A 20,642-nucleotide genomic window follows, 5' to 3' on the forward strand; every position below is an offset into this window, starting at 1 on the left:
CTTACGCCATCATATCGTCATTGAACAAGTCCTCTCCTTCTTCCTCCTCATCATCGTCCCCGTTTTCTCTGCCAATTCGTCTGACCTCAGCCTCGTCGTCGGCGACATCTTGTTCATCTCCAAAATCAGAGAACGGAATGGGCGGGGAGGATGGTGGAAGAGAGGAAGGAGGCAAGGAGGACGGTGGGGGTGAAGAGCGCAACCCTGATGGGCCGGCGGTCGGAGACCTTGAGCGCGAACGGGGACGCTTGGGCCTCTGCTGGGAGGAAGGCGGGATGGGTGGCGAGGGCTGTTACATGTTAGCGGCGGACGGAAGAGCGGGTGCTGGGTGCTCACCATGGGAGTAGTTGTAGGGAAAATGGAAGATGGATTAAGAAAAGACGCGTTCAGGGAGATGCAGTAAAACAGGGACAAATCGCGCTTCGCGACGCGTACTTTTATTAATTTACACACGCATTTCCCATTATTTATCCCGTGCACCAGGCACAGATATTTGGTCCCGTTCCAGAGATATTTCTGATTTCTGTTGGCGCTTGTGACTATCGATATACGTATATGCTCGCCGGCGATGGCTCTCCACTGCCCCCCCACCGCGCTAGCCACTAGCTCAACATCACTCTTCATCGCCGCAGGCCCTGCGCTCCACGTGTTCAACCCTTCCACCTCCACCTTCGCGTCGTGCCCCGCTGATGGCACGGGAGGGCTGATTCGGCTGCTCGCTGTGAGGGAGGACGGGGAGGTCGCCGCCACGCTCGGAGAGGACAAGCAACTCGCTGTGTGGGATATCCAGCATGATAGGCCCCAGCTCAGACACACCAGGTGAGCATTTGCAAAGCCCCCCCAGACCGCCCGTTCACACTGCACAGAACCGTCGTCAAGAAGGGCTCCTGTCTTTCGTTCGCCAAAGACGGATCGATCATCCTCACAGACAAGGTCGGAGATGTCTACTCGTACGTTGCCGTACTATGTTCGATTACTGTTCTCATGCCCGATCTAGCTACCCGCTTGACCCTGTCCCTATCGACCCTTCCGCCGAGAGACCGCCCATGTACACTCTCGTGGCTGACCCTTCTCAAAATCCGGATGCAACCTATCTTCTTGGTATGTCTGTTGTTGGCCGCTGCCGGATGGGTGCTGATGATTCAGGTCATGTATCGATGCTCAACGCCCATGTTATGACGCCCGATGGGAGGCGAATTATCACCGCCGACAGAGACGAGCACATTCGTGTAAGCCGATACCCCAAGGCCTATGTCATTGACAAGTACCTCTTTGGCCACGACGGGTAAGCTAGGTCTTCCTCAAATACACTATCATCTGATATGGTGCAGCTTTGTGTCTGCGTTACATATCCCTCCCTCCAACCCTTCTCTTCTTCTCTCCGCTGGTGGGGACCCTTCTCTTCTCATCTGGAACCCATCCACGGGCAAGCTTCTCACGTCTGTGCCGGTCTGGCCTGCCGTCCTTTCTCACCGTCGGGTCCGCTCCCACCTCCGTCGACACAAGCCTGGATCTAGGAAACTCAAGATGGATCCTGTGCCGGAGGACATGGACGAGGAGAACCAGACGTTCTACACTGCGCCCGAAGGTTACATGTTACCTTCCGGCCAGGGCGTGTGTATCAAGAAGATTGAAAGCGTAAAGATCGGGGGAGAGACTGTTGTGCTGTTTTTCTCTGAGGGTGCGTCGGCCATACACTCGTTTATTTTGCCTACCGATCCCGAGGGCGTCAAGCCTACTGTTCACACCTTGCCTCTCCCCCATCCCCTCATCGATTTCACACCTATCCCTTCAACATCTTCTGCCGACGAAAAAGAAGTTCTTCTTTCGCTCGACACTGCCTGGGATGTGCTAAAAAAGAATCCTGGACCCGGTATTGAAGGCCGACAAGACACTATCCAACGTGATGACCTCTCTGATGAGGAAAAGCGAAATATTTCCAAGATCTTTTCAGTAGCCAGGATCTCTGCCGATGGCCATGTGAGGAAAGCCATCAGACTTGTTTTCTTCAGCTAACCACCGTCTGCAGTTATCACTTGGTGACGCTTCCGTTTATGACTCTCTCGTTTCCAACCTTCCCAGCACTGATATCAAGACTCTGTCCAACGTCAACCTCTACCCTCTCCTTTGTGTCCTCCCTCGCTGGCCTGGATTTGAAGAAGGCGACGAAGAGCTCACCGTCAATACTGGTACCCCCGACACTCCTGGCACCCCTGGTCCTGCTGATGCCGTTTCTCTCGCCCCTACATCAGGTGCTTTCCTCCAGAAATCATACACCCAAGAAGAACTGGAGAAGATGAACACCAAGCAGCTGGGCCGCCTCAAGTCTGCAGGCATTGATGTTGGCAGTATCTTGTTGGCCAGGCAGAAGAAGGCCAAGGAGGAACACAAGGCGCGAAAAGCTGCGGCCAAAGCCAAGGCTGAGGCACAAAAGAACCAGAAAGAAGGAGGTAGGCCGGCGAAGAAGAAGAAGAAGGTGGAGATGAGTGAGGAGGAGTTGGCGAATGCTTAAATTTTATTCTCTTGATCTTAGATGGCTGGATGATGCGATGCATATGTATATTACATTTTGATCTATGTCCGGTTTTCCCTGTGAAGCGATCTGAAGTATCTACAGCATGACTTACGCCTTGGGCGCAGGAGCAAGACCTCTCAAGGTCAAGTCGTAAACAACGTCCTCGCACCTCTTAAGGTCATATTTGAGCGAATCGAATCGCCTTCGCAGAGCATCGTTTCGTAGGTTCAACTATTAATTTACGGGATGTCAGAAGATCACCCCACATTCAAGGACTCATGAGGATTGAAGGACGCACAAGAGAGTAGCTGGCAAAGATGTCGTTGACAAAGGCAGCAATCTTGACGGGCAATTCAAAGTTTTGCGAGGTGACAGCGTTAATTGACAGCCTCGGCTGTACACAGGTTAGCATTTCTTTATATTCTATAAAGAAGTGTAGAAACTTGACATACAAGCTCGTTAACAGCACCGATCACACCTTGAAGATAATCTTCAGCGGAAAGCACAAGGTCCTTGGTCTCTTCTTGTTCCACTGCAGCATAACTACTTCATCAGTACCAAGCATGAGACCACCCAAAGAAATTATATGCGTACGTCCAATCAAACTAGACACTGTGAAAGCAGGTGTCAACTCGTCATGGAGCATAAATCGAGCAAACACAATGCTGGTCGTGAGGCTCCTCATAATGGGGCCTACTGCATAAAGGTACCTATGCCTTGTCAACGATGATCGATATGGAATAGAAAAGTAAGCTTACCGGTAAAACTCTCCTTGCGGAATGAGTTCAGCTACACCGACCCACAAGGGGGCAATCTTTTTAATCACTTCCAATGAGCTGTTGCAGATATCAGGGTCTACAAAGTCATCAGTAAGCCAACTAGCAAAACATTGAGGAACACGGGAAGAACTTGCGCTGGGAAGCAGGAGCAGAGTGGATCTTGTTAATCTCACTCCAAGCTGATCGTGCAAGGTCCTCGATAGGTTCAACGGACTCTTTGATTTGCTGATTGAACGTGTTAGATGTCCTTACAGATATTATATTAAAGCAGACACTATACCTTGCGCAAGTTTTGGTCATTCTCAAGGGAAGCAATTGCTGACGAAAGAGTGGAGCTAACAGATAGAGCCCGAGAGGTTGGTTCAGAAGACGCCATTCTGGAAAACGTGGTCGACGTGGGTATTTGGATGAGAGTACGGTAATTTGGCCAATAGGGAAAGTATGAAACTGCTGTTCTTTTGCGTTATCAAACCTAGATCGGCTGCTAGATTAGTATTGCTGCTATATATACGTCTACTAGAACTTAGGTGGGCGTCCGTCGGTGAAAGAAGAACGAGAGAAGAATCAGATGCAAAGACTTCCCCCGCCAAAACTCATGACGTCGATTGGAAGAATGTTTTGATTTTCTCTTCGTTTACTCTACTCGTACTGGTTCTCTCACTTCATGATGGTGTGATCTTCTTATGTTATGTATACCAGTCTTATACCGACGTTATCACATCCGCACTTGCGTTCGAAAGACAGATTAATATTCCAACACGCAGTATCCTTGTCTACAGAAGCAGCAAACACGCCACAATGAGCATATTCCCTTTCGGCAAGAATTTATGCCCGGCCTGTAGTCACATGAAAAGGCTGTTTTCCTCGGAATCCTCATCAACACGTCCATCTCGTTCCGTGCTTCTTACTTCCCCAATATACAATCCATCACCTCAAAGTACTACAGCACCTCAGACATGGATACCTATGAAGCAAAGGCGGAAATCTATGGCGGCTTTAGACCTGAAACCTAAAGAAAAAGAAGGAAATAATCCGTGGAGTAAGTGATAAAAAATGTGCAGTAGCGGGGACAGTTCTGACGGAAGTAGGCCAGATGATCAGGTCACCAAAGAGAATGTGCATTGTCACTCGGCAAACTCTACCTTCAGGTATGTGCAATATCTCTCCAAAAGTATTCCTCCTGACAACGAAGGAAGCTTTCCTCATCAACCTTCGAGCGACTTACTTCCCTTGCCCCCAAGGAGAGAATGAGAACATCCAACTATTACCGAATGCTGTCGCAACGCCCAGCTCCAATAAAAAGGGAAAAGGAATGTATGTTTTGTGTCAAAAAGAAACGATTGATCGTTTAGTTACCGGTAAAGGTGAGCTCCAATCTTCAGTCAGGGCAGCTTGAAAACTTACGAAAAACTGAGGCCCTCACCTTTCCACCCTTCGACAAATACCTCACCTACAAATCCCTCCTAACCTGACGTCCATCATTCACGGCCAACTCCTTTATCGTATCCTCTATGAACTCCGACACATCTATCGACGCCTAGAGGCTCTCCCTCTATGTGGAAATCGGAAGGACGCCGGGAAAGTCAAAAGTGTTCTGCAGTGGTTAAGCAAGGAGGAGATTGAAGATGTCCGGAGCGGAAGAGCTGTTACCGACAAGGATGTTGTTGCCTTTTTCGACGTAGCTGGCCTTACAACGTCAGCTTCTCCCACCATCATACAGGATATCCCCGTACCCTCGTCTCTCGCAAACATCTCACCCGATGTTCCTTTACTGCCCTTGAAAATCGACGGCGATCATCCAGGAGATAGAAATACAAGTAATATTTTACCTGTGTACAAGCTAGCTTCCCTTTTCCCCTCCGAACTTCATCCTTTCATTGGCTGCTCACTCCAGGCGATCATCTTGACCGAGAGGCAACGCTTCCCCCCCAATAGTCATCTTCTTGACCAGCGTACCCCTTCAGAGGTTTTAGCTCTCAGAACTTTCGAAACAGACGAACACAATACAGTGCAAGGAAATCTGGGAACACTCTTGGCTGTATCTCTTTGGAGACTGGTATGCTTTCATGGGCAGGCATGGAAAGCTTGAATAGATAGAGTTAATGAAGTATTAAGATTCTTCTTCGAAATCAAACAGAAAATATTGGTCAAACAGAATATACATTTAAAACGCCAGTCGACCTGACCAAACCACTTATTATCTTTCAATTCTTTGTACGACCAGACCAGACTTTTCTCTTCAATTTATGATTGTTAATAAAACGCCCATGAGATATGCTGCTTTTGAAAAACTTTTGACAAACGGATCAAAAAATTGAGAAAGGAAAACATGCGCGTTCACTATTGTAGACTTCCCCCCTTATACTTTTCTTACGTCGCGTACGGATTACCTAAAGGTTTCATTAGCGATGATTTGCGACACCAAGTTTCCTCTAAGAGTGACTCACAAGCATACACAACCAAAACAGGTGGGCTCTTGGTCATGTCACTGGTAATGATGACTGGCAGACTCATTAACTCCTTGACATCCTGAACCTTGTGACCTCCATCTACAGAGCGGAGCCCCTCAAATTTGAGTGGCGAAGGGTGGGCTGACTTTGCATACTGCTTTGAAACCACGTCAGGGCTGTTGCCATCGAACAAAGCAGTGTCATCGGTAGCCTGGGAAGTAGAGGATCCAAGTGCACGTTGTTCTCCATGGGACTTAATCTTCAGTAAGCGTTTGTCCTCGGTGGTATCAGCAAGGTGTGAGATAACATCCTTCGTTGTCCAGTATAACCTGTACCTCGTTTAGCAACCACTTGTAACAATAGATTGAATCGCTTACGATAGGATATCCCGATGCTCATCGTAGACAGCTGTTTCCACGGGCATCTTGTCTACGTGCACCCTTTTTTCAACGCCGAATTCGGGCTTGCATGCCAGTTAGCGAATCAGGTTCGGGATTATCAGCAAAGAAGACTTACAATGATTACATCGAATGCAGTCTCGAGAACGTTTGTCACCCTAGCTTCACGGACAACAGGGCCGTAGTGCTCCGTCAAATCATTAATGAGAATACAAAGGAAGAGATGAACTGATTGCTCTTCGGCCAGCTTGGCGCTCTCTAACCCACAATCAGAGAAATCTTTTGCGAGCGACAAGTGAGGAATGACAACTCACGCTTCTTCATATTACATTGCTGAGCTGCCTTGGCCACTTGATCCCTGTCCATAAGGAACTTTACTTCGTTGGGATTGGCTAAACGGGCAACGTCAGTCATTTTCTTATACAGATACTAACAAGATACTCACGACTTGTCAAACAGGCATCAAGCATGCGGTGGACAAGAACGTCGGCATAACGACGGATGGGAGACTAAAACACGTCAGTTTAACTCCTGCCTATGAAAAAAAGAACGACTCACGGTGAAATGAGTATATAATGGAGTGTTCAGACCCCAGTGAGCGAATTTTGCAATATCCAGCATACCAGCGCAAAAGTATCGAGCTCTGACGAAACGATTTCAGCTGAGCTACAGCGGTCGCAAGTGGTACACGGGTACTCACCTTTGTATAACCTTTTTCCTCAAAAGATCAATGCAAAGGGCAGAGTCGTTGTCTAGCACCTTATCAAATGACTTTTGCAAGGTGCCAGCACTCGTAGGATCCATATCGAAGCCAAGCTTGGTAGCTCGCGCGACAAATGATTCCAGCCTGCGTTCCGATGGAGGCTCATGGCGGCGAAGAAGAGCTTGCTCTGGAAGGGCGTTTGCAATAATGCGAGCGACCGACTGGTTTGTGAGAAGCATGAACTAGATTATAGGATAAGCATTGCACCTCAGTTTAAAAGGCATACGCACTTCTTCCACGATAACGGACGCTTCGCCGTTTTGATACGTCTGGCAATCGACTGGACGACCTTGAGCATCAAACTCGAAGGACACTTTTGATGAGCTAACAACCATCGCCCCATTCTCGATTCGCCTTGCCCGCATTTTGCTGGCAATGGACTAAAGCAAAGCATAAACATACGTATTAGATACAGGTCGCTGAATGGACTTACGTGCAAGGACCTGATATCTCCCTCAATATCAGTAGCTAAATGTATACGGGAAGTCTTAGACCGAGGTAAGGCACCACCCTTTACAACAGTAAGAGCATCGTCATAGGTCAATTTGGCGCAAGATCTAGAGGCGGTTAGCATCTTGGCTGACTTCTTTAGATCGTTGTACCGGACTTACTTTACAATGGTTTTCGCAAACTTCTTTTGCAGAACATTGCCTTCCTCGTCCACGGTAAATATAGCCGAGAACGTTAGTCGTTCATAATCTGGAACAAGACTGCAGAGATCTTCGGATAACAAAGGAGGAAACATCGGAACAGCGCGCTGAACTAGGTAAACGCTGGTGGCACGTTTACGAGCTTCCCGATCAAGCTGAGCATTGGCTTTGACTAAGGACTCCATAAGAATCGTTTCAAAAGACATCAGGTAGACGTACCAAAGAAGGATACATCTGCGATGTGGACACCAACAGTAAAAGTTCCATCTTTATTATCCTTGAAGGAAAGAGCGTCGTCCAAATCCTTTGAGTGGGGTGGGTCAATTGTGAAGACTCTCTCCTCCCTCAAATCCGTTCGAACATCGTATTCTCGCTCTGGGACGCTTCATTTTGAGTGTCAGTCCCAAATCCCTGGCTGGTAAACAATACTCACCTCCACGGCATTGGTGGCAAACATTTCATAGTCATCTCAGAGAACTCCTCAGTGGGGAAGTTACAATCCTTCAGCAAGGCACTTGTCTCAACTTCGGAGTTGCCTATGGCTCCAAGCTCTTCCACAAGAGTGCCGAAAGGATGAAGTGAGGTGCTACAGATTGCTGATCAGTCATGTGCCATGCAAGTTTGTCTCAAACTCACATGGGCCATCGCTTGATTGTAGCCACGAAGAGCTTGTTGCTGTATGCGTCCGGGTTGTCGATGAAATCGGCGGGAGCTTGTTCAGTGGGAATGGCAATTAATGGCACTCGCTTATCCGTTGGCTTGAACCAGACAATCTTTGGGCGTGTCTCAGGCTCTTCTTTCCTGGCTTTCTCGCCCTCCCTCTCGCGACGTTCAAGCTCTTGCTTTTCCTTTGTGGCGGCTGAGGATGGACGGAGAACGCCAAGCTGTCCGGAGAATAACTGGCCGGGCATTCGCTCAACCTGAGACCGGAAACATATCAGACAATTCCACTGCATTATGCATCGAGAAAAAACTCACCACAGCCACGACGTGACCAGCATAAGTAGGCTTTGTGTCGTCATTTACTTCTTCATCGTCAAATAAGGTCAAGCCCTGACCCTCAACCTCCACATCATCCTTCTTCTTTTCAAGCTTTTTCACAGTCGAAGGTTTCAGGTCATATGTCGCATTCTCCTCCTTCTTCCTCTTCTTCTCCTCCTTATCCTTCTTTGTGCTCCACACCTCATCAACATCGAGCAATTCAACAGCGACAATGTCACCTTCAAGCGCCCTGTTCCTGTCCTTTGAACCACAAATGTATATATCGGCATCCAAAACGTCTGTAGCGACATAAGCGTCGGATCGATTTTTCTTATTGACTCTCAGTACGCCAACAACGAGTTTACCGGCCTGGAGAAGAGGCGGTAATGATGCTTGGGGAAGATAGGGCGCAAAGAGAGATTTGCGTTGAGGTCCCTGAGTTGTCTGCTGCAACTGCATCTGAAATGCCTGTTGTTGTTGCCAGAGAGATTGGCCAACCGGTGCCTGCAAAGTTGTTGCGGCAAGCAAGTTTGGTAACATATTGGGGAAGCTGAACGAAGCCATCTTGGAGTGCCCCCCACCAGCAGCTGCCCGGAACTGTGCCAGAGACTGAAGCTGGGCCTGTGCCGCAGCAAGATCAGCAACTTGGTTCTGACTGCTCTGAGCATTGCCTGACGATGCACCAAGACGCCAGCTGCCGCTTTCAAGTCCCGATCGGCTGCTGGATCGACGATGTCCAGAGGGAGCCACAACATCCTCAGGTATATCATCCGCCAAACCGAAGCCCATACCAGAACCGGCAGCCTTATTGAGAATGTTGACGCTGTGGCGCCTTCCGTGACCCGATGGTATAGGTGGAGGGGGCATTTCGCCGACAGACTTCATTGAACGAGGTTGGTCTTGTTCGCGTTCAAAGTCAACAGGAACTGAAGCTGACGGCAAGCTTGATTGCACACGACGATGGCGGGAGAGGGTCTGAGAAGGCGTTTGCTTCTGTGCGTATGCAGTGTTCAGTTGCGTAAGAGGGTTGTCGCCTTGTTGGGTCAGATCCTGTTGCATGAGGGCCTTCTGCTTAGCTTGGAGGGCCTCGATCTCTTGTTGTATCGCAAACTGTGCTTGTGTGAGTAAATAGCAGCCCTGGAAAAGACTTACCTGCTGCTGTAAAACTGATGACATTTCACTCCCCGTTCTCTTGTGTGCTCTAGCAGCCAGACCTGCAAGTCCAGTGGCAGCGGCACCTCCAATACCTTCGCTTCGGTTCACCACAATAGGCGACCGACTGCTTTGAGCAGGCGACAGCGATTCTCTTCCGGAACCTCGTTCCGACACACTTTCCGTCGCGCCATGCTTCGATTTAGCTCCAAAGGTGAAGGAAGGAGCAAGCTGAGGTCTACCGGTCGGTCCAACGGTATGGGGTTGGAGTTCAGGGGATTCCTCTTCGAATACAGGCTGATCCTGAGGGTGAGCCGCTTCCGCTGCAGCGCGGACGGATGTCCGAGTGGCTTCCTCTTGTTGTAGAAGCAGCTGAGCTTGTTGAAGCTCGAATACTTGTTGGGCCTGCGCAAGCTGAGCGGCTTGTTGCTGTTGCTGAGAGGCAGCTCTTTGAGCTGCAAGCGCTTGGAAACGGGGAGCAATGAAGTTTCCCATCTGCTGGTTCTGGTGCTGTGCAGCTTGCTGGGCTTGTTGATGGGCAAGCTGACTAGCGGCGAGCTGTGCTTGAAGAAGTTGAATGTACTGATACTGCTGTTGCTGAGCTGCAAGAAGCTGCTGTTGTTGATACTGGAAGCTAGCATGCTGTGCAAAAGATAATGGTGAAAGGCTTTCGCCGTCCGCTTCGGCGTGGACTGATAATGGCGTCTGGTAGAATGGAGGAAGAGGGTTCCCAAAGGCCTGGATAGGAGATGGATTGAAGGGAGGGGCAAAGTTCACGCTTGACATGGAGCTTGCAGAATTTCTGCGATGATGGGCCCCGTTACTTTGAGACTGAGAGCGAGGATGCAACTGGGTGAGTGTCGGCATGGTGGTATTGGGAGAGACTGAAAGACCTGATGTTGAGGCAACCGGAGAGAATGATTGGAAGGAAGGGGTGAACGTTGGCGCGTCGGCCTTCAGAGTCTTGTGAGATCCCGAGTTGGGAGCATTAGGAATAGCGATTGGCTCGGTTTTAGCCGAAGAAGAGGAGGGAGGGTCCCGAGTGACACTAGTCGACCTCGATCCGGCAGAACTCCCACTTGCAGGTCCAGAGGTGGCAGGTAGGGTCTTTAGATCAGAAATCATCTTCTGCAAGCTCGCAAGAGCATCGCCACCTGTTTGTGATCTGTGCTTCTTGGTTGCAGCCTCCACCGCGGCTTCGATTGCAGTTCTTGGAGCAGACACGGGAGCGTGGATCGATTTCGGCCCGGGTGCAGACTGCGCTGAACCCGCATCCGCCGGCATGTTTTCACCCTCCGAGTTTCGCGACACAGTACGCGAGGATTCGTTTGTACTGGTAAGATGCGGTTTTCTCCCGGAGGCCGACCTTCTCCCTTTCTGACTGTTGTTCTTCTGAGGTTTTTCGACCTCCGAAGAAGCGCCTTTTTTCTCACTTTCCTTCTCCTTATCCTGGTTCTTTCCTTTCCCTTTTCCTTTCTTGCTTTGCTGAGGTACCTCTCCACTCACACCCAAACTCACACCACCGCTGATTGTGGTTGTGGGGCCGCTCTGCCTCTTTTTATCGCTTCGTCCACTGTCTGACTGGCCAGAAGTGTTTGAGTTGGTTCGAGACATGTTAGATGATCCTCCATTTGCATTTTTACCACGACCCCTAGAAGAATTACTCTTTTGAGAGTTTGCAGAACTTGGACGAGAAGGATGGGCCGGAGGGGGCGCAAGGGTGGCTTGAGGCTGATGATCCGGAGTTGGGGACACAGGATCGGCCATGGTGCCGACTAATAGAAGAGCGATTTGTTGATAAATAAATGATGTCCAGCGTGAAGACGCAGCGATGCTGATGTTTTAGCAAAGGGTGATTGCGGTTCACACTACTTGGCTCTGAAGGAATACCAAATTAGCACTAATAGCAAGCGCGTTGACTGGTAATATAGTTTGAGTCTGACCGAGACGAAAAGCAGATGCAGACAGCGAGGAGCTAGGGATAAAATATTATTGTCCGCTTCAAGCTTGTATTGCTCAGGCATGATTTGGGGAAGTCTGCACTATTGCCCACATCACCCATCTGAAGATTTCTCGCGCCTTGCCCAACAAGCCTCAGCGGGGCATAGAAATGACATAAAGACTCGTCGCCTGCAGTCATTCACCATAGGCGCCGAGCGTAAAACAGCTCGAGTGCTTTGCCATAGCGGTCGAAACAGAAAGTACCATCGCACCCACTCACGCGCAAGCGCACTGTGGCAGTTGCCTGTACACCGCCACAAAACAACGAGGTACTCACGTGTGTCTGCTTACGGTTGCGAGTGGCTGTGGTTGTCGGCTGACTGGTGTTTGAGTAAAGATTGTAGGTAAGGGTGTAAGAGGTTTGGAAGGAAGGAAGGAAGAGGATGCCGGATACTGTACTGGATATGTTGGCAGTGGCTCGTTGTCTGGCCGTTCTCAGCTGGTCGAGATGACGCAAAGGCAGCCCGTTCGTGGTGGCGTCGACAGACGCGTCAAAGCATCAGCGAGTGTGGCACATCCCAACGGATCGTCTGTTAACTATTGCTATCTTATTTTTCATTATTAATTAAGGAGTTAATACACCGTTCCACATATGGAATTTTAATTATTTGTCCGTCGTTCGGACAAAAACCATTCCATACATGGAAAATTCAAACTTGCCCAAAAAGGAAATCCCCCATCTGTAACATCGTCGTCATAGTTCCGGAGCAGATGTATAACCTTCTTCCAACACCGACGATGATATTTCCTCTACCTTTGCTTCCACTTTCCACCTCGCGTCTGCACATCATCCTTCGCTCCACATGTAAAAAGCTACTATGTCCATTTCAAGTGCATTCTAACATACTTGGGCGTCCCAATCATTGAACCTATTATTCCTTACCTTCTTGCCTGATTAAGTCGAACAACAATGCCAGACCAAAAGTTCATCGATGATTTTGCTGAGAACGATTCCTTCCACGAAGAAGACGACATCAACTCAAACAACGAGCAACTTGTTGAGAACAAATGAAATACGGCTGCGTCCAGGATGCAATTAATGCACTGACCTGTAAAGCTATTTATGAGCTCCAGGTGAGGCACCCTACAAGCTGGGAGCCAACAAATGGCAAGATAACCGACGATCCATTCAATCGATACTGACAATCTGATAAATAAGTATTCAATATCGCACATGCCCAACTTCATAACGGCGTGGAGAGAATGTTCCGAGTCACAAACAACGTTGGGGGGTTATCTTGGGTGTGGGTTTGAAGAAATTCAAAGGTTGCAGGCGGTCGCAGATCATTCTAGCTTGCTGCGTCCTGTACAACATGTGCATATCTATGAACGACCAGGTGCCGGGAGATCAGCAGCTTTGAAGCGGCAAGTTCAGCGAAAAAAAATTGCATCTCTCACACCATTTCATTGTACATATTGTTCCTCATCTACTACTCAAAGGAAATTAAGACAATCACAAAGCATAATGGTAACACAAATACCCTGCACAGCTATCTAGACAACGAGTCATTATTATCCCACCTCTCCATTTGGTCGTGTGTTTCCATAGTCAACCCCAGCCCAGACAGCTCACTCCTTGGTAAAAGCGGTAACTTAAGTTGCAGCCGCAATTCATTGATTTCATTTCGTTGCGACTCAAGTCGAGATTGGAGGTTGGTGATTTCATCGTCACGAAGCCGAATACCAGCTTCCAATTGGTTGACATAGTCTACAACACTCCGTTAGTGAGTGCCTCCAGGCGAAAAGCTGAGCTTACCTTTGCGCTTAGCTCGGAAACGTCTAGCACCAATTCTGAGATGATATTTTATTAGTCTGACAGATTTTTGCTTTCTGTACCCTTGTTGCTCACCGATTCCTAACTTGCTTCTTGTCTTTTGGATTCAATTTCTTATACTCCTCTTGAGGCATTCCCCATGGCTGGGGATCCTTTTCATACTTTCTATCCCCAGTAATCTTCCCGGATGGCATGTCTTGCTCGTCATCCCAACTGTCAAAACTTTGTTCTGAACCTAAGCTATGCCGCTTTACCCCTTTCGGAAGGGTGGCCGGTGTCCTAGGAATGCTACTTGGGAAAGAAGAGCTGGAAGGTGATGCTGAGGGAGGTTGCATGTTGGGAAGCAGGTGTGCAGTAGGCGAGACAGGCGATAGTTGGTGAAGATTAGGAGAAGACGAGTAGCCAGGTAATCTTGGAGGATCATGGTAGGAATGTGTTATTTGAGACCGGGAGTGGGAAGTAAGGGGTTCGTTTAAACCCATCGGGGAGTGATTCGTATACTGGAAACCTGATGCGGTACCCGAAAGAGCAGAAATATGTGAGTAAGAAGGCATGCTGTGCGCCATACCATGGGGGTTTGACGGTGGCAAATTGCCCCCCGGTCCATGGTAAGGTGAATATAATGAGTGTGAGAATGAAGGAAGGTTGTTGCCTCCATTTTCTGGTATTTGATGGCCGTGGGGCGGGGGGGGCGGTAAAAATGTGGGCATCTGAGGTTGAGCGGCCGATCTTCTGGGGGTCCGATCAGAGTATTCGTTGGTAGATGATGATGTTTGTCGAGAAGAAGTTTGCAATGAACCTTGGTTGTAATAACTAAATGAACTCTGGGCTGGCTGGAATAAGGCCATCCAGTGTCAGCACTGACTAATGGCGGCCCCACCTATTACCTACCCAGCTTGACTCCATTATCGCCGATGGAGCCGTTGTTGGTTCAAACAATGGCGTAGACGTGTGGTTCGAATGGAGATCGATCGCTTCTCTATCGCCAAAGCTTGTGAAATTGCTGGTGGTGACCAAGTTATGGTCGATCGGGGAGCGGAGTTGCAGTACGGAATGAGGGGGAATTTCTCTCGGCAATGGTGAAGTTGTTCTCTGTAACAATAACATATTGGTCGTGCAGTCAGCTTCCCATCAACGTCGGTTTGGGTATCACCGATCACAGGAGGGATGAATCGTTGAAAAAGCAGGTGGACGCACAATATATCCAGATAGCTTTGTCAAAGGATTTCGTCTTTCCTGTCTGGCGGAAAGGGTGAGAAGATATTCAGCTGCTAGAAGGCACAAGATCAAGGGTAGAAATGAAGGAGAGAAGGATTGTCCTCAAATCCGCAGTCCGAAATTGAAAAGTGGGGAAGGAGGCGGAAGACAAAAATAAGATATTCACAGAAAAGGGTCCCAAACATGGAGTCCCCGTATGGGAACGCGAAGAACAATGCACTTATTAGGGGGCCTGACTTCCGACAATGAACTAAGACTGAGCGAGCTCGAGACAAGACCTTCTATGGCCGAAGAACGGCCATAGGGCATTTGCCCTGCGATCTACAGTTTTCTGTGGGAAACAATCGTCACCAGAGTGAATGGAGAGGATTTCTGCCCGTGTTCGGTGTTCGCATCAAAGAAGAGGCAGGGGAGCAGAACAGGTCGGATTGTTGTTTCCCTTCACACTAGCATGTGATGGGGCGGATGACGGTTAGGCTTATCATGTGAAAGTGCGGGGCATCGCGCCTCGGTCATAACCGCATTTGAGTCATGAGTCATCGACAAACAGGTACTGGTCTATAATTGAGCAGAAGCCCGTGGAAAGCCAAGAGGAGGGATAGGGAATTTACTACCGCCATAAAATAGCCAGGATAGGGAATTTACTACCGTTTGGCCTGGACTCACCTGATATGGCGAAAAGCTAGAAAGCTAATTTCTCTCCGTGATCTCCGCCCGCTTACCGCTAATAGCCTCCACCTCATGGCGCTTTGCGTGAATTAATATTGCACAGGAACCTTCAGGAGCGCATAAGAGAACAGCAAGGGTGAGGGCGAAACAAGTGCCCTGCTACCGCTGGGCGGTGACCCTCTAGCTCTTGGCTGCTGTAGTCTTTAGGGCCATCCCTGGTGAAGAAAAATCCGAATTTACCAATGTGGTTTCCCTGCCCACCGTCTCTTCAGCACCGCCTCTTTGAACTGACGATAATTAGCGATAAGAAGCGTGTCGTATTCCGTTGCTCATTTGACATTCGACATCCGGGCATTTTCAAAGACAAATGATGAAGCATATAGTCACTGTAGACTGTAGATTGTGATTACTAGATGGTTGACAGTTGAGATCTTTCATGGAATGCGTGAAAGGTGAAAGAGTGGTACGTAAGGAGTAAGTACCTGGACCCTTAATCAGGCTCCAGGTTCCAAATTCCCAATCCTTCGCTTCAGGTCATACCTGATCATGTTCGGCATGGCCCTGCAACAACACATAAAAGGATCAAGTTTACACGGACAAGCATGACCAGTAATAACCGGTGACTGTTCGCATCATATAATCTTCGATCACCAGTACCTATTCAAGTAGTCAGTGGTCACCATGTTGACCGCTTAATAACCTTCTGACTTTGACATGTAGCCTGTACCTGCTCGTCATGTGTCTTTTCATTTGTTGTTGTACGGTGCGAGTGACATCCGTAACGCATAGTGGATGATGGGTGATGGGAAACGACGGGATGACTTGCTTTGGTAACTGAGGAGTGCCTGTGTTTTAGTTGGGCTCGAAGTCGTAGTATATACACGGGAAGTACAGTAGTATGTGTGTGATGTTATCCTCCTATTGGAATAATCTGGAAACTGGAAAGGTGTCTGCGGCTGTCGGAGGTTGAATAAGCCCATAGACAACAGAGAGTACAAGATAGCTCGCATCCCATGCACCACTAGCCAACAACAGGGCGATCAAGAACGAAGGGAATCATGGGTTGTGCTTGTCGCTCCGTCCTAGAAGCTAGAAGTTAAGGATAATGAGATACTTTTATTCCAGGCTCCAGACTGCAAGTCATCGTCGTCACACACTCTTTCAGTTAGACTATTTCAATCAATCATCAGGCACAATCGCGACCGATTCATCAAAAAAGACGGAAACGAACAAGGAGTCAGAAGAATTAGTGATGATGTGTCGTCCATCTGTATGCGTATGATGATAGATTTGTGTCACATGTGAAACTCTATTATTATAGATGGCATAATAGAAGGTTCTCGCCTTTGTTATACTGTTCGTAGGCTCGACACAAGCCCGTCGAGGGACATTGACCGGTCTCCGACGAGACTGGAAGGTCCGAAGAGGAGCCTGACGCCGACGCAAACTGCAACTTTTGGCGAGGAACATCGAGGACCGTCGAGGTGATTTTGGCTCTTTTTCAATCATTTTCAAACGGCCGTTGCTTATGCATACGGAGGTAACAAGACGTAACAATTCATAAGATGATACAACAGAATCAGGTCTCTCATCTACGGGAAGGGTATTGGATAGTCCAGTTTCATGCATCGAGGGGCTGTATGGAGCCTACATTTTGGGCCACAACGCCTGAGCGACCTGATGACGCTGACAACAACAGGATAAGTATCAACAAATGGAACTTCACCATAACCGATGATACAGTCGGATAGTGGTTATTCCGTCACATTGCTATGGTTGCTTAGGTAATCAGATTATGATGTGGTGCCTTCGGGCGCGTGAGTTCGAATCTCACCTGTGTCAATCTTTTTGTGTTTTTCGCCTTCAGTTTTTCTTGGTCCTGTGTGGATAATAGTAAAAGTACATGTTAATGTTTTCATCATTCTTTTACATCCTGCATTTCACTTTCTAGCTCTGTTCTCTCAGCAAATAGGATATTACGAAATCGGACAGTCTCCATAAACGAAAGATGCCTCAACCTCCGCACCTCCTTTCACCATCGATCATCGCAGAGCGACGAGAACCTTCTCGTTTCCTCCCCTTTCATTCCGTCAATTCCTTCTTCGAGCCAACTCCAATACCTTTCCTGAGCACTACTCAGCGCTTTAAAACATTCGTTGACAGTCCAATCCAGACAAAAGTGAACAATGTCATTTCGTGAGAGAGATGAGTCGATCAAAAGAAGAAGGAAAATTCATGGACGTAATTCGTAGATTTTTAGCCTAGGATCGCAGAAGATCAATAATGTTGCCCAAGATGTTATTGACACCTCCTTGAGGTTCAAAGTGGGATCATATTGAGTGTTATAATTGCAAGAGAGGGAAGGAGATATTGAGAGGAAGAGACTGTGAGAAGAAGGGTAGAAGAGTAAGAAAGGCAACAACAAAGAGCCGACGCAAAAGGGACAGAAACTGTTTGAACTGTTGTCGTTCGCCGGTGATTAATTATGTGACGGCGGATATGTGTGAGCTCAAAGCTTTCCCACCGAACATTACGGATCAATCATGAGAAGTGGTGTTCATCTCAGCTCATTATAAAACTACAATTACAATGCAAACTTATGCAACATTCAAATTAGTAATAAACCGTCCTTCTCGGGATATCTTCATCCCCTTCCTCCTCCACCCCGTCCTCGAGGATATTCAATGGCCTAGACTCTGCCTCTGTAGACGCTCCTCTGGCAGACGGACTAATATGATCGCCACCTTCTTGAGAGGGATGAGGAATGTTGGGATTAGGCGCACTCGAGATTTCCAGTCTCTCCCCTTCCAACCTAATATTAATAATGTCTCCATCCTTGATCGTACCATCCAACAATCTGCCAGCCACCTTGCTGATCACTTGATCTCTTACAACCCTTCCAACAGCCCGCGCGCCATATTCTTCAGAGAATCCCTTCTTCGCCAGCCAAGCTCTCGCGTCATCACTTACTTCCAAAGTGATACGTCGTCCATCAAGTCTAGACTGAAGCTCACTGAGTCGAAGAGAAACAATATCAAGGATGACGGAAGGCGGAAGCTTGTTGAAGATGAGAAGTTCGTCGAGACGATTGACCAGCTCAGGACGGAAGAAGCGACCAACATGGGAGAGAATAGAGGCCCGGGTGGCTTCGGTAATGGACCCATCGGGATGAGTCGCGTCAGGCTCATAGAGCGCTTCTGATCCAAGATTGGAAGTCAAACAGATAATCGTGTTCTTGAAATTGACCAGTCTACCCTGACCGTCGGTCAAACAACCTTCATCAAGGATCTGCAGGAGAATGTTGGCAACATCAGGGTGTGCCTTTTCAATCTCGTCAAATACTACGACAGCGTATGGTCGACGGCGGACGGCTTCAGTCAACTGACCACCTTCTTCATAGCCGACAAACCCGGCAGTCGCACCGATAAGCCGGGATACAGTGTGTTTATCGTGGAATTCAGACATGTTGAGTTGGATCCTACACAGTTATGGTCAGCATTGCTCCTCGGAATCAGACGGTATGCCTCACAAAGCCCTCTTTTCATCGGCAAATAAAAACTCGGCAAGACTCTTCGTAAGTTCAGTCTTACCTACACCAGTAGGACCGAGGAACAAGAATGAAGCAAGAGGTCGGGTAGGCGCTTGAAGACCCGCTCGAGAAAGTCGGACGGCATCAGCCACGGCGTGAATGACCTGATCTTGGCCAACGACGCGTTGTTTGAGAGATTCTTCCATATGTACAAGACGTTCACGCTCGCCCTTGAGGAGATTGGCAACAGGAATACCAGTCGACTTGGCAACCCTACATGAAATGTCAACGACGGCCTTTTGTGGAAGAGTAGGAGTATACGTACACAACTGCGATATCCTCACTTGTCACCCTATCACGGACGGCCATACCAGGTTCTTCTTCATTTTCCGATTTCAACTCTGCCTGAGCCTTGGGTAACTTGGCCTGCAGCTGGGGAATTGTCGAGAATCTCAATTTGGACGCCTTTTCAAACTCCCCATTTCTCTGCGCATTTTCCAAATCAACGTTGGCCTGCTCAATCTGTTCCTTAATTCCCTTGATCTCCGCTACACGTTCTCTTTCCTGAGCCCAAAGATCCGCCAGACGTCGTTGTTCTTGCTTCTTCTCCTCCAATTCCTTTTCTACTTTCTCCATCCGACTGACTGAAAAAGGGTCCTCTTCATTCTTGAGGGATTCTCTCTCAATCTCAAGAGTGACAATTTCTCGATCGAGCTTTTCAAGTTCGGTAGGTCGTGATTCTTGGGCGAGTTTGAGGGCAGATGAGGCTTCATCGACAAGGTCAATGGCCTTATCTGGAAGGAATCTATCAGAGATATATCTGTCTGAATAGACGGCGGCAGTAACTAAGGCAGAGTCGGCTATCTGCACACCAAAGTGTACTTCAAATCTTGACTTTAAACCTCGCAGAATTGAAATGGTCGACTCAACACTAGGCTCGTTAATCATGATGGGTTGGAAACGTCGTTGAAGAGCTGCGTCCTTTTCAATAGACTTGCGGTACTCGTCAAGTGTAGTGGCGCCAACAAGCTGAAGACCACGGGCGAGGGCAGGCTTGATCATGTTACCAGCATCAAGAGAGCCTTCAGCTTTACCAAGGTTGAGAAGTGTATGGAGCTCGTCGATAAAGACAATAACGTTGCCCTCTTCTTCCTCAATATCTTTGAGGAGTGACTTAAATCGAGATTCAAATTCTCCTCGAACGCCGGTACCGGCCATAAGTGATGACAAGTCGAGAGTTAATAGACGTTTGCCATGTAATGACTACAAAGTCTTATCAGATTTGACCTACATGTGAAATGACTAGACGTACCTCTGGCACCTCCTTATTCACAATCCGCGTAGCCAGTCCTTCCAAGATCGCAGTCTTTCCAACACCGGGAAGACCAAGCAATACCGGGTTACTTTTAGTTCTCCTACTCAAAATCTGGATAGTCCTTCTAATCTCCTCGTCTCTTCCAATGGTAGGGTCGAGTTTGCCATCCCTTGCCAGCTTAGTAAGGTCGATGGAGAACTGCTTCAGTGTCTCGCCCTTTTCAGGTTGCTGGCCCATCATGCCTCCCCCGGGAAAGCGCATTCCGCCAAAGCCGCCACCGGGTGGACCACCTGGGCCGCCGGGCGGAGGACGTGGAGGACCTTGGGCATAGGTACGGACAAATCCTAAAGCGACGGCGCGGGTGGCGACTGAAGGGCGTGGGATAGATAGGCGTGCTGTTCTTATGAGATGTTTTCGTGCGAGCATGGTGGAAGTGTTGAGAAGGGGG

The 20,642-nt window shown here is 48.5% G+C and overlaps 7 protein-coding genes and 1 non-coding gene across 8 annotated transcripts in view; 3 read left to right on the forward strand and 5 right to left on the reverse strand.

Annotated features, from left to right (window-relative positions):
• CNBG2380 (hypothetical protein) overlaps positions 1 to 339 on the reverse strand; it is a gene marked incomplete at both ends in the record, with an annotated part of 3,054 nt that extends 2,715 nt beyond the window's left edge. The window contains 2 exons of the mRNA XM_769164.1: positions 6 to 289; positions 337 to 339. Coding sequence (XP_774257.1) covers positions 6 to 289; positions 337 to 339 — 287 coding nt within the window. The remainder of the gene's footprint in view (positions 1 to 5; positions 290 to 336) is intronic.
• Positions 340 to 568: 229 nt separating this feature from the next.
• On the forward strand, positions 569 to 2,512 carry CNBG2390 (hypothetical protein; the record flags this gene model as incomplete). The annotated part of the gene is made up of 6 exons (XM_769165.1): positions 569 to 819; positions 867 to 950; positions 998 to 1,101; positions 1,147 to 1,285; positions 1,332 to 1,980; positions 2,030 to 2,512. The coding sequence occupies 6 exons, from the start codon at positions 569 to 571 to the stop codon at positions 2,510 to 2,512; spliced, it is 1,710 nt and encodes a 569-aa protein (XP_774258.1).
• A 111-nt stretch (positions 2,513 to 2,623) lies between these two features.
• CNBG2400 (hypothetical protein) lies at positions 2,624 to 3,670 on the reverse strand (the record flags this gene model as incomplete). Its single annotated transcript, XM_769166.1, has 7 exons — positions 2,624 to 2,746; positions 2,814 to 2,909; positions 2,968 to 3,047; positions 3,110 to 3,225; positions 3,274 to 3,370; positions 3,429 to 3,519; positions 3,575 to 3,670. 7 exons carry the CDS (start codon positions 3,668 to 3,670, stop codon positions 2,624 to 2,626), a joined length of 699 nt encoding a protein of 232 aa, XP_774259.1.
• Positions 3,671 to 4,408: 738 nt separating this feature from the next.
• On the forward strand, positions 4,409 to 5,383 carry CNBG2410 (hypothetical protein; the record flags this gene model as incomplete). Its single annotated transcript, XM_769167.1, has 2 exons — positions 4,409 to 4,658; positions 4,710 to 5,383. 2 exons carry the CDS (start codon positions 4,409 to 4,411, stop codon positions 5,381 to 5,383), a joined length of 924 nt encoding a protein of 307 aa, XP_774260.1.
• A 281-nt stretch (positions 5,384 to 5,664) lies between these two features.
• CNBG2420 (hypothetical protein) lies at positions 5,665 to 11,455 on the reverse strand (the record flags this gene model as incomplete). The annotated part of the gene is made up of 17 exons (XM_769168.1): positions 5,665 to 5,684; positions 5,742 to 6,073; positions 6,122 to 6,207; positions 6,261 to 6,400; positions 6,457 to 6,534; positions 6,588 to 6,651; positions 6,701 to 6,785; positions 6,843 to 7,087; positions 7,136 to 7,285; positions 7,339 to 7,462; positions 7,517 to 7,727; positions 7,775 to 7,938; positions 7,989 to 8,141; positions 8,192 to 8,475; positions 8,534 to 9,646; positions 9,689 to 11,164; positions 11,207 to 11,455. The coding sequence occupies 17 exons, from the start codon at positions 11,453 to 11,455 to the stop codon at positions 5,665 to 5,667; spliced, it is 4,974 nt and encodes a 1,657-aa protein (XP_774261.1).
• A 1,724-nt stretch (positions 11,456 to 13,179) lies between these two features.
• On the reverse strand, positions 13,180 to 14,570 carry CNBG2430 (hypothetical protein; the record flags this gene model as incomplete). The annotated part of the gene is made up of 4 exons (XM_769169.1): positions 13,180 to 13,397; positions 13,446 to 13,480; positions 13,539 to 14,296; positions 14,355 to 14,570. 4 exons carry the CDS (start codon positions 14,568 to 14,570, stop codon positions 13,180 to 13,182), a joined length of 1,227 nt encoding a protein of 408 aa, XP_774262.1.
• A 2,516-nt stretch (positions 14,571 to 17,086) lies between these two features.
• Positions 17,087 to 17,192, forward strand: CNBGt070. Its single transcript has 2 exons — positions 17,087 to 17,124; positions 17,148 to 17,192. It is a non-coding gene; the product is annotated as a tRNA-Ser (tRNA).
• Positions 17,193 to 17,963: 771 nt separating this feature from the next.
• Positions 17,964 to 20,620, reverse strand: CNBG2440 (hypothetical protein; the record flags this gene model as incomplete). Its single annotated transcript, XM_769170.1, has 4 exons — positions 17,964 to 18,828; positions 18,880 to 19,152; positions 19,205 to 20,142; positions 20,192 to 20,620. 4 exons carry the CDS (start codon positions 20,618 to 20,620, stop codon positions 17,964 to 17,966), a joined length of 2,505 nt encoding a protein of 834 aa, XP_774263.1.
• Between the last annotated feature and the right edge of the window lie 22 nt (positions 20,621 to 20,642).

The sequence above is a fragment of the Cryptococcus neoformans genome, chromosome 7, assembly GCF_000149385.1.
Source record: "Cryptococcus neoformans var. neoformans B-3501A chromosome 7, whole genome shotgun sequence".
In the NCBI taxonomy this organism is placed as follows: domain Eukaryota; kingdom Fungi; phylum Basidiomycota; class Tremellomycetes; order Tremellales; family Cryptococcaceae; genus Cryptococcus; species Cryptococcus deneoformans.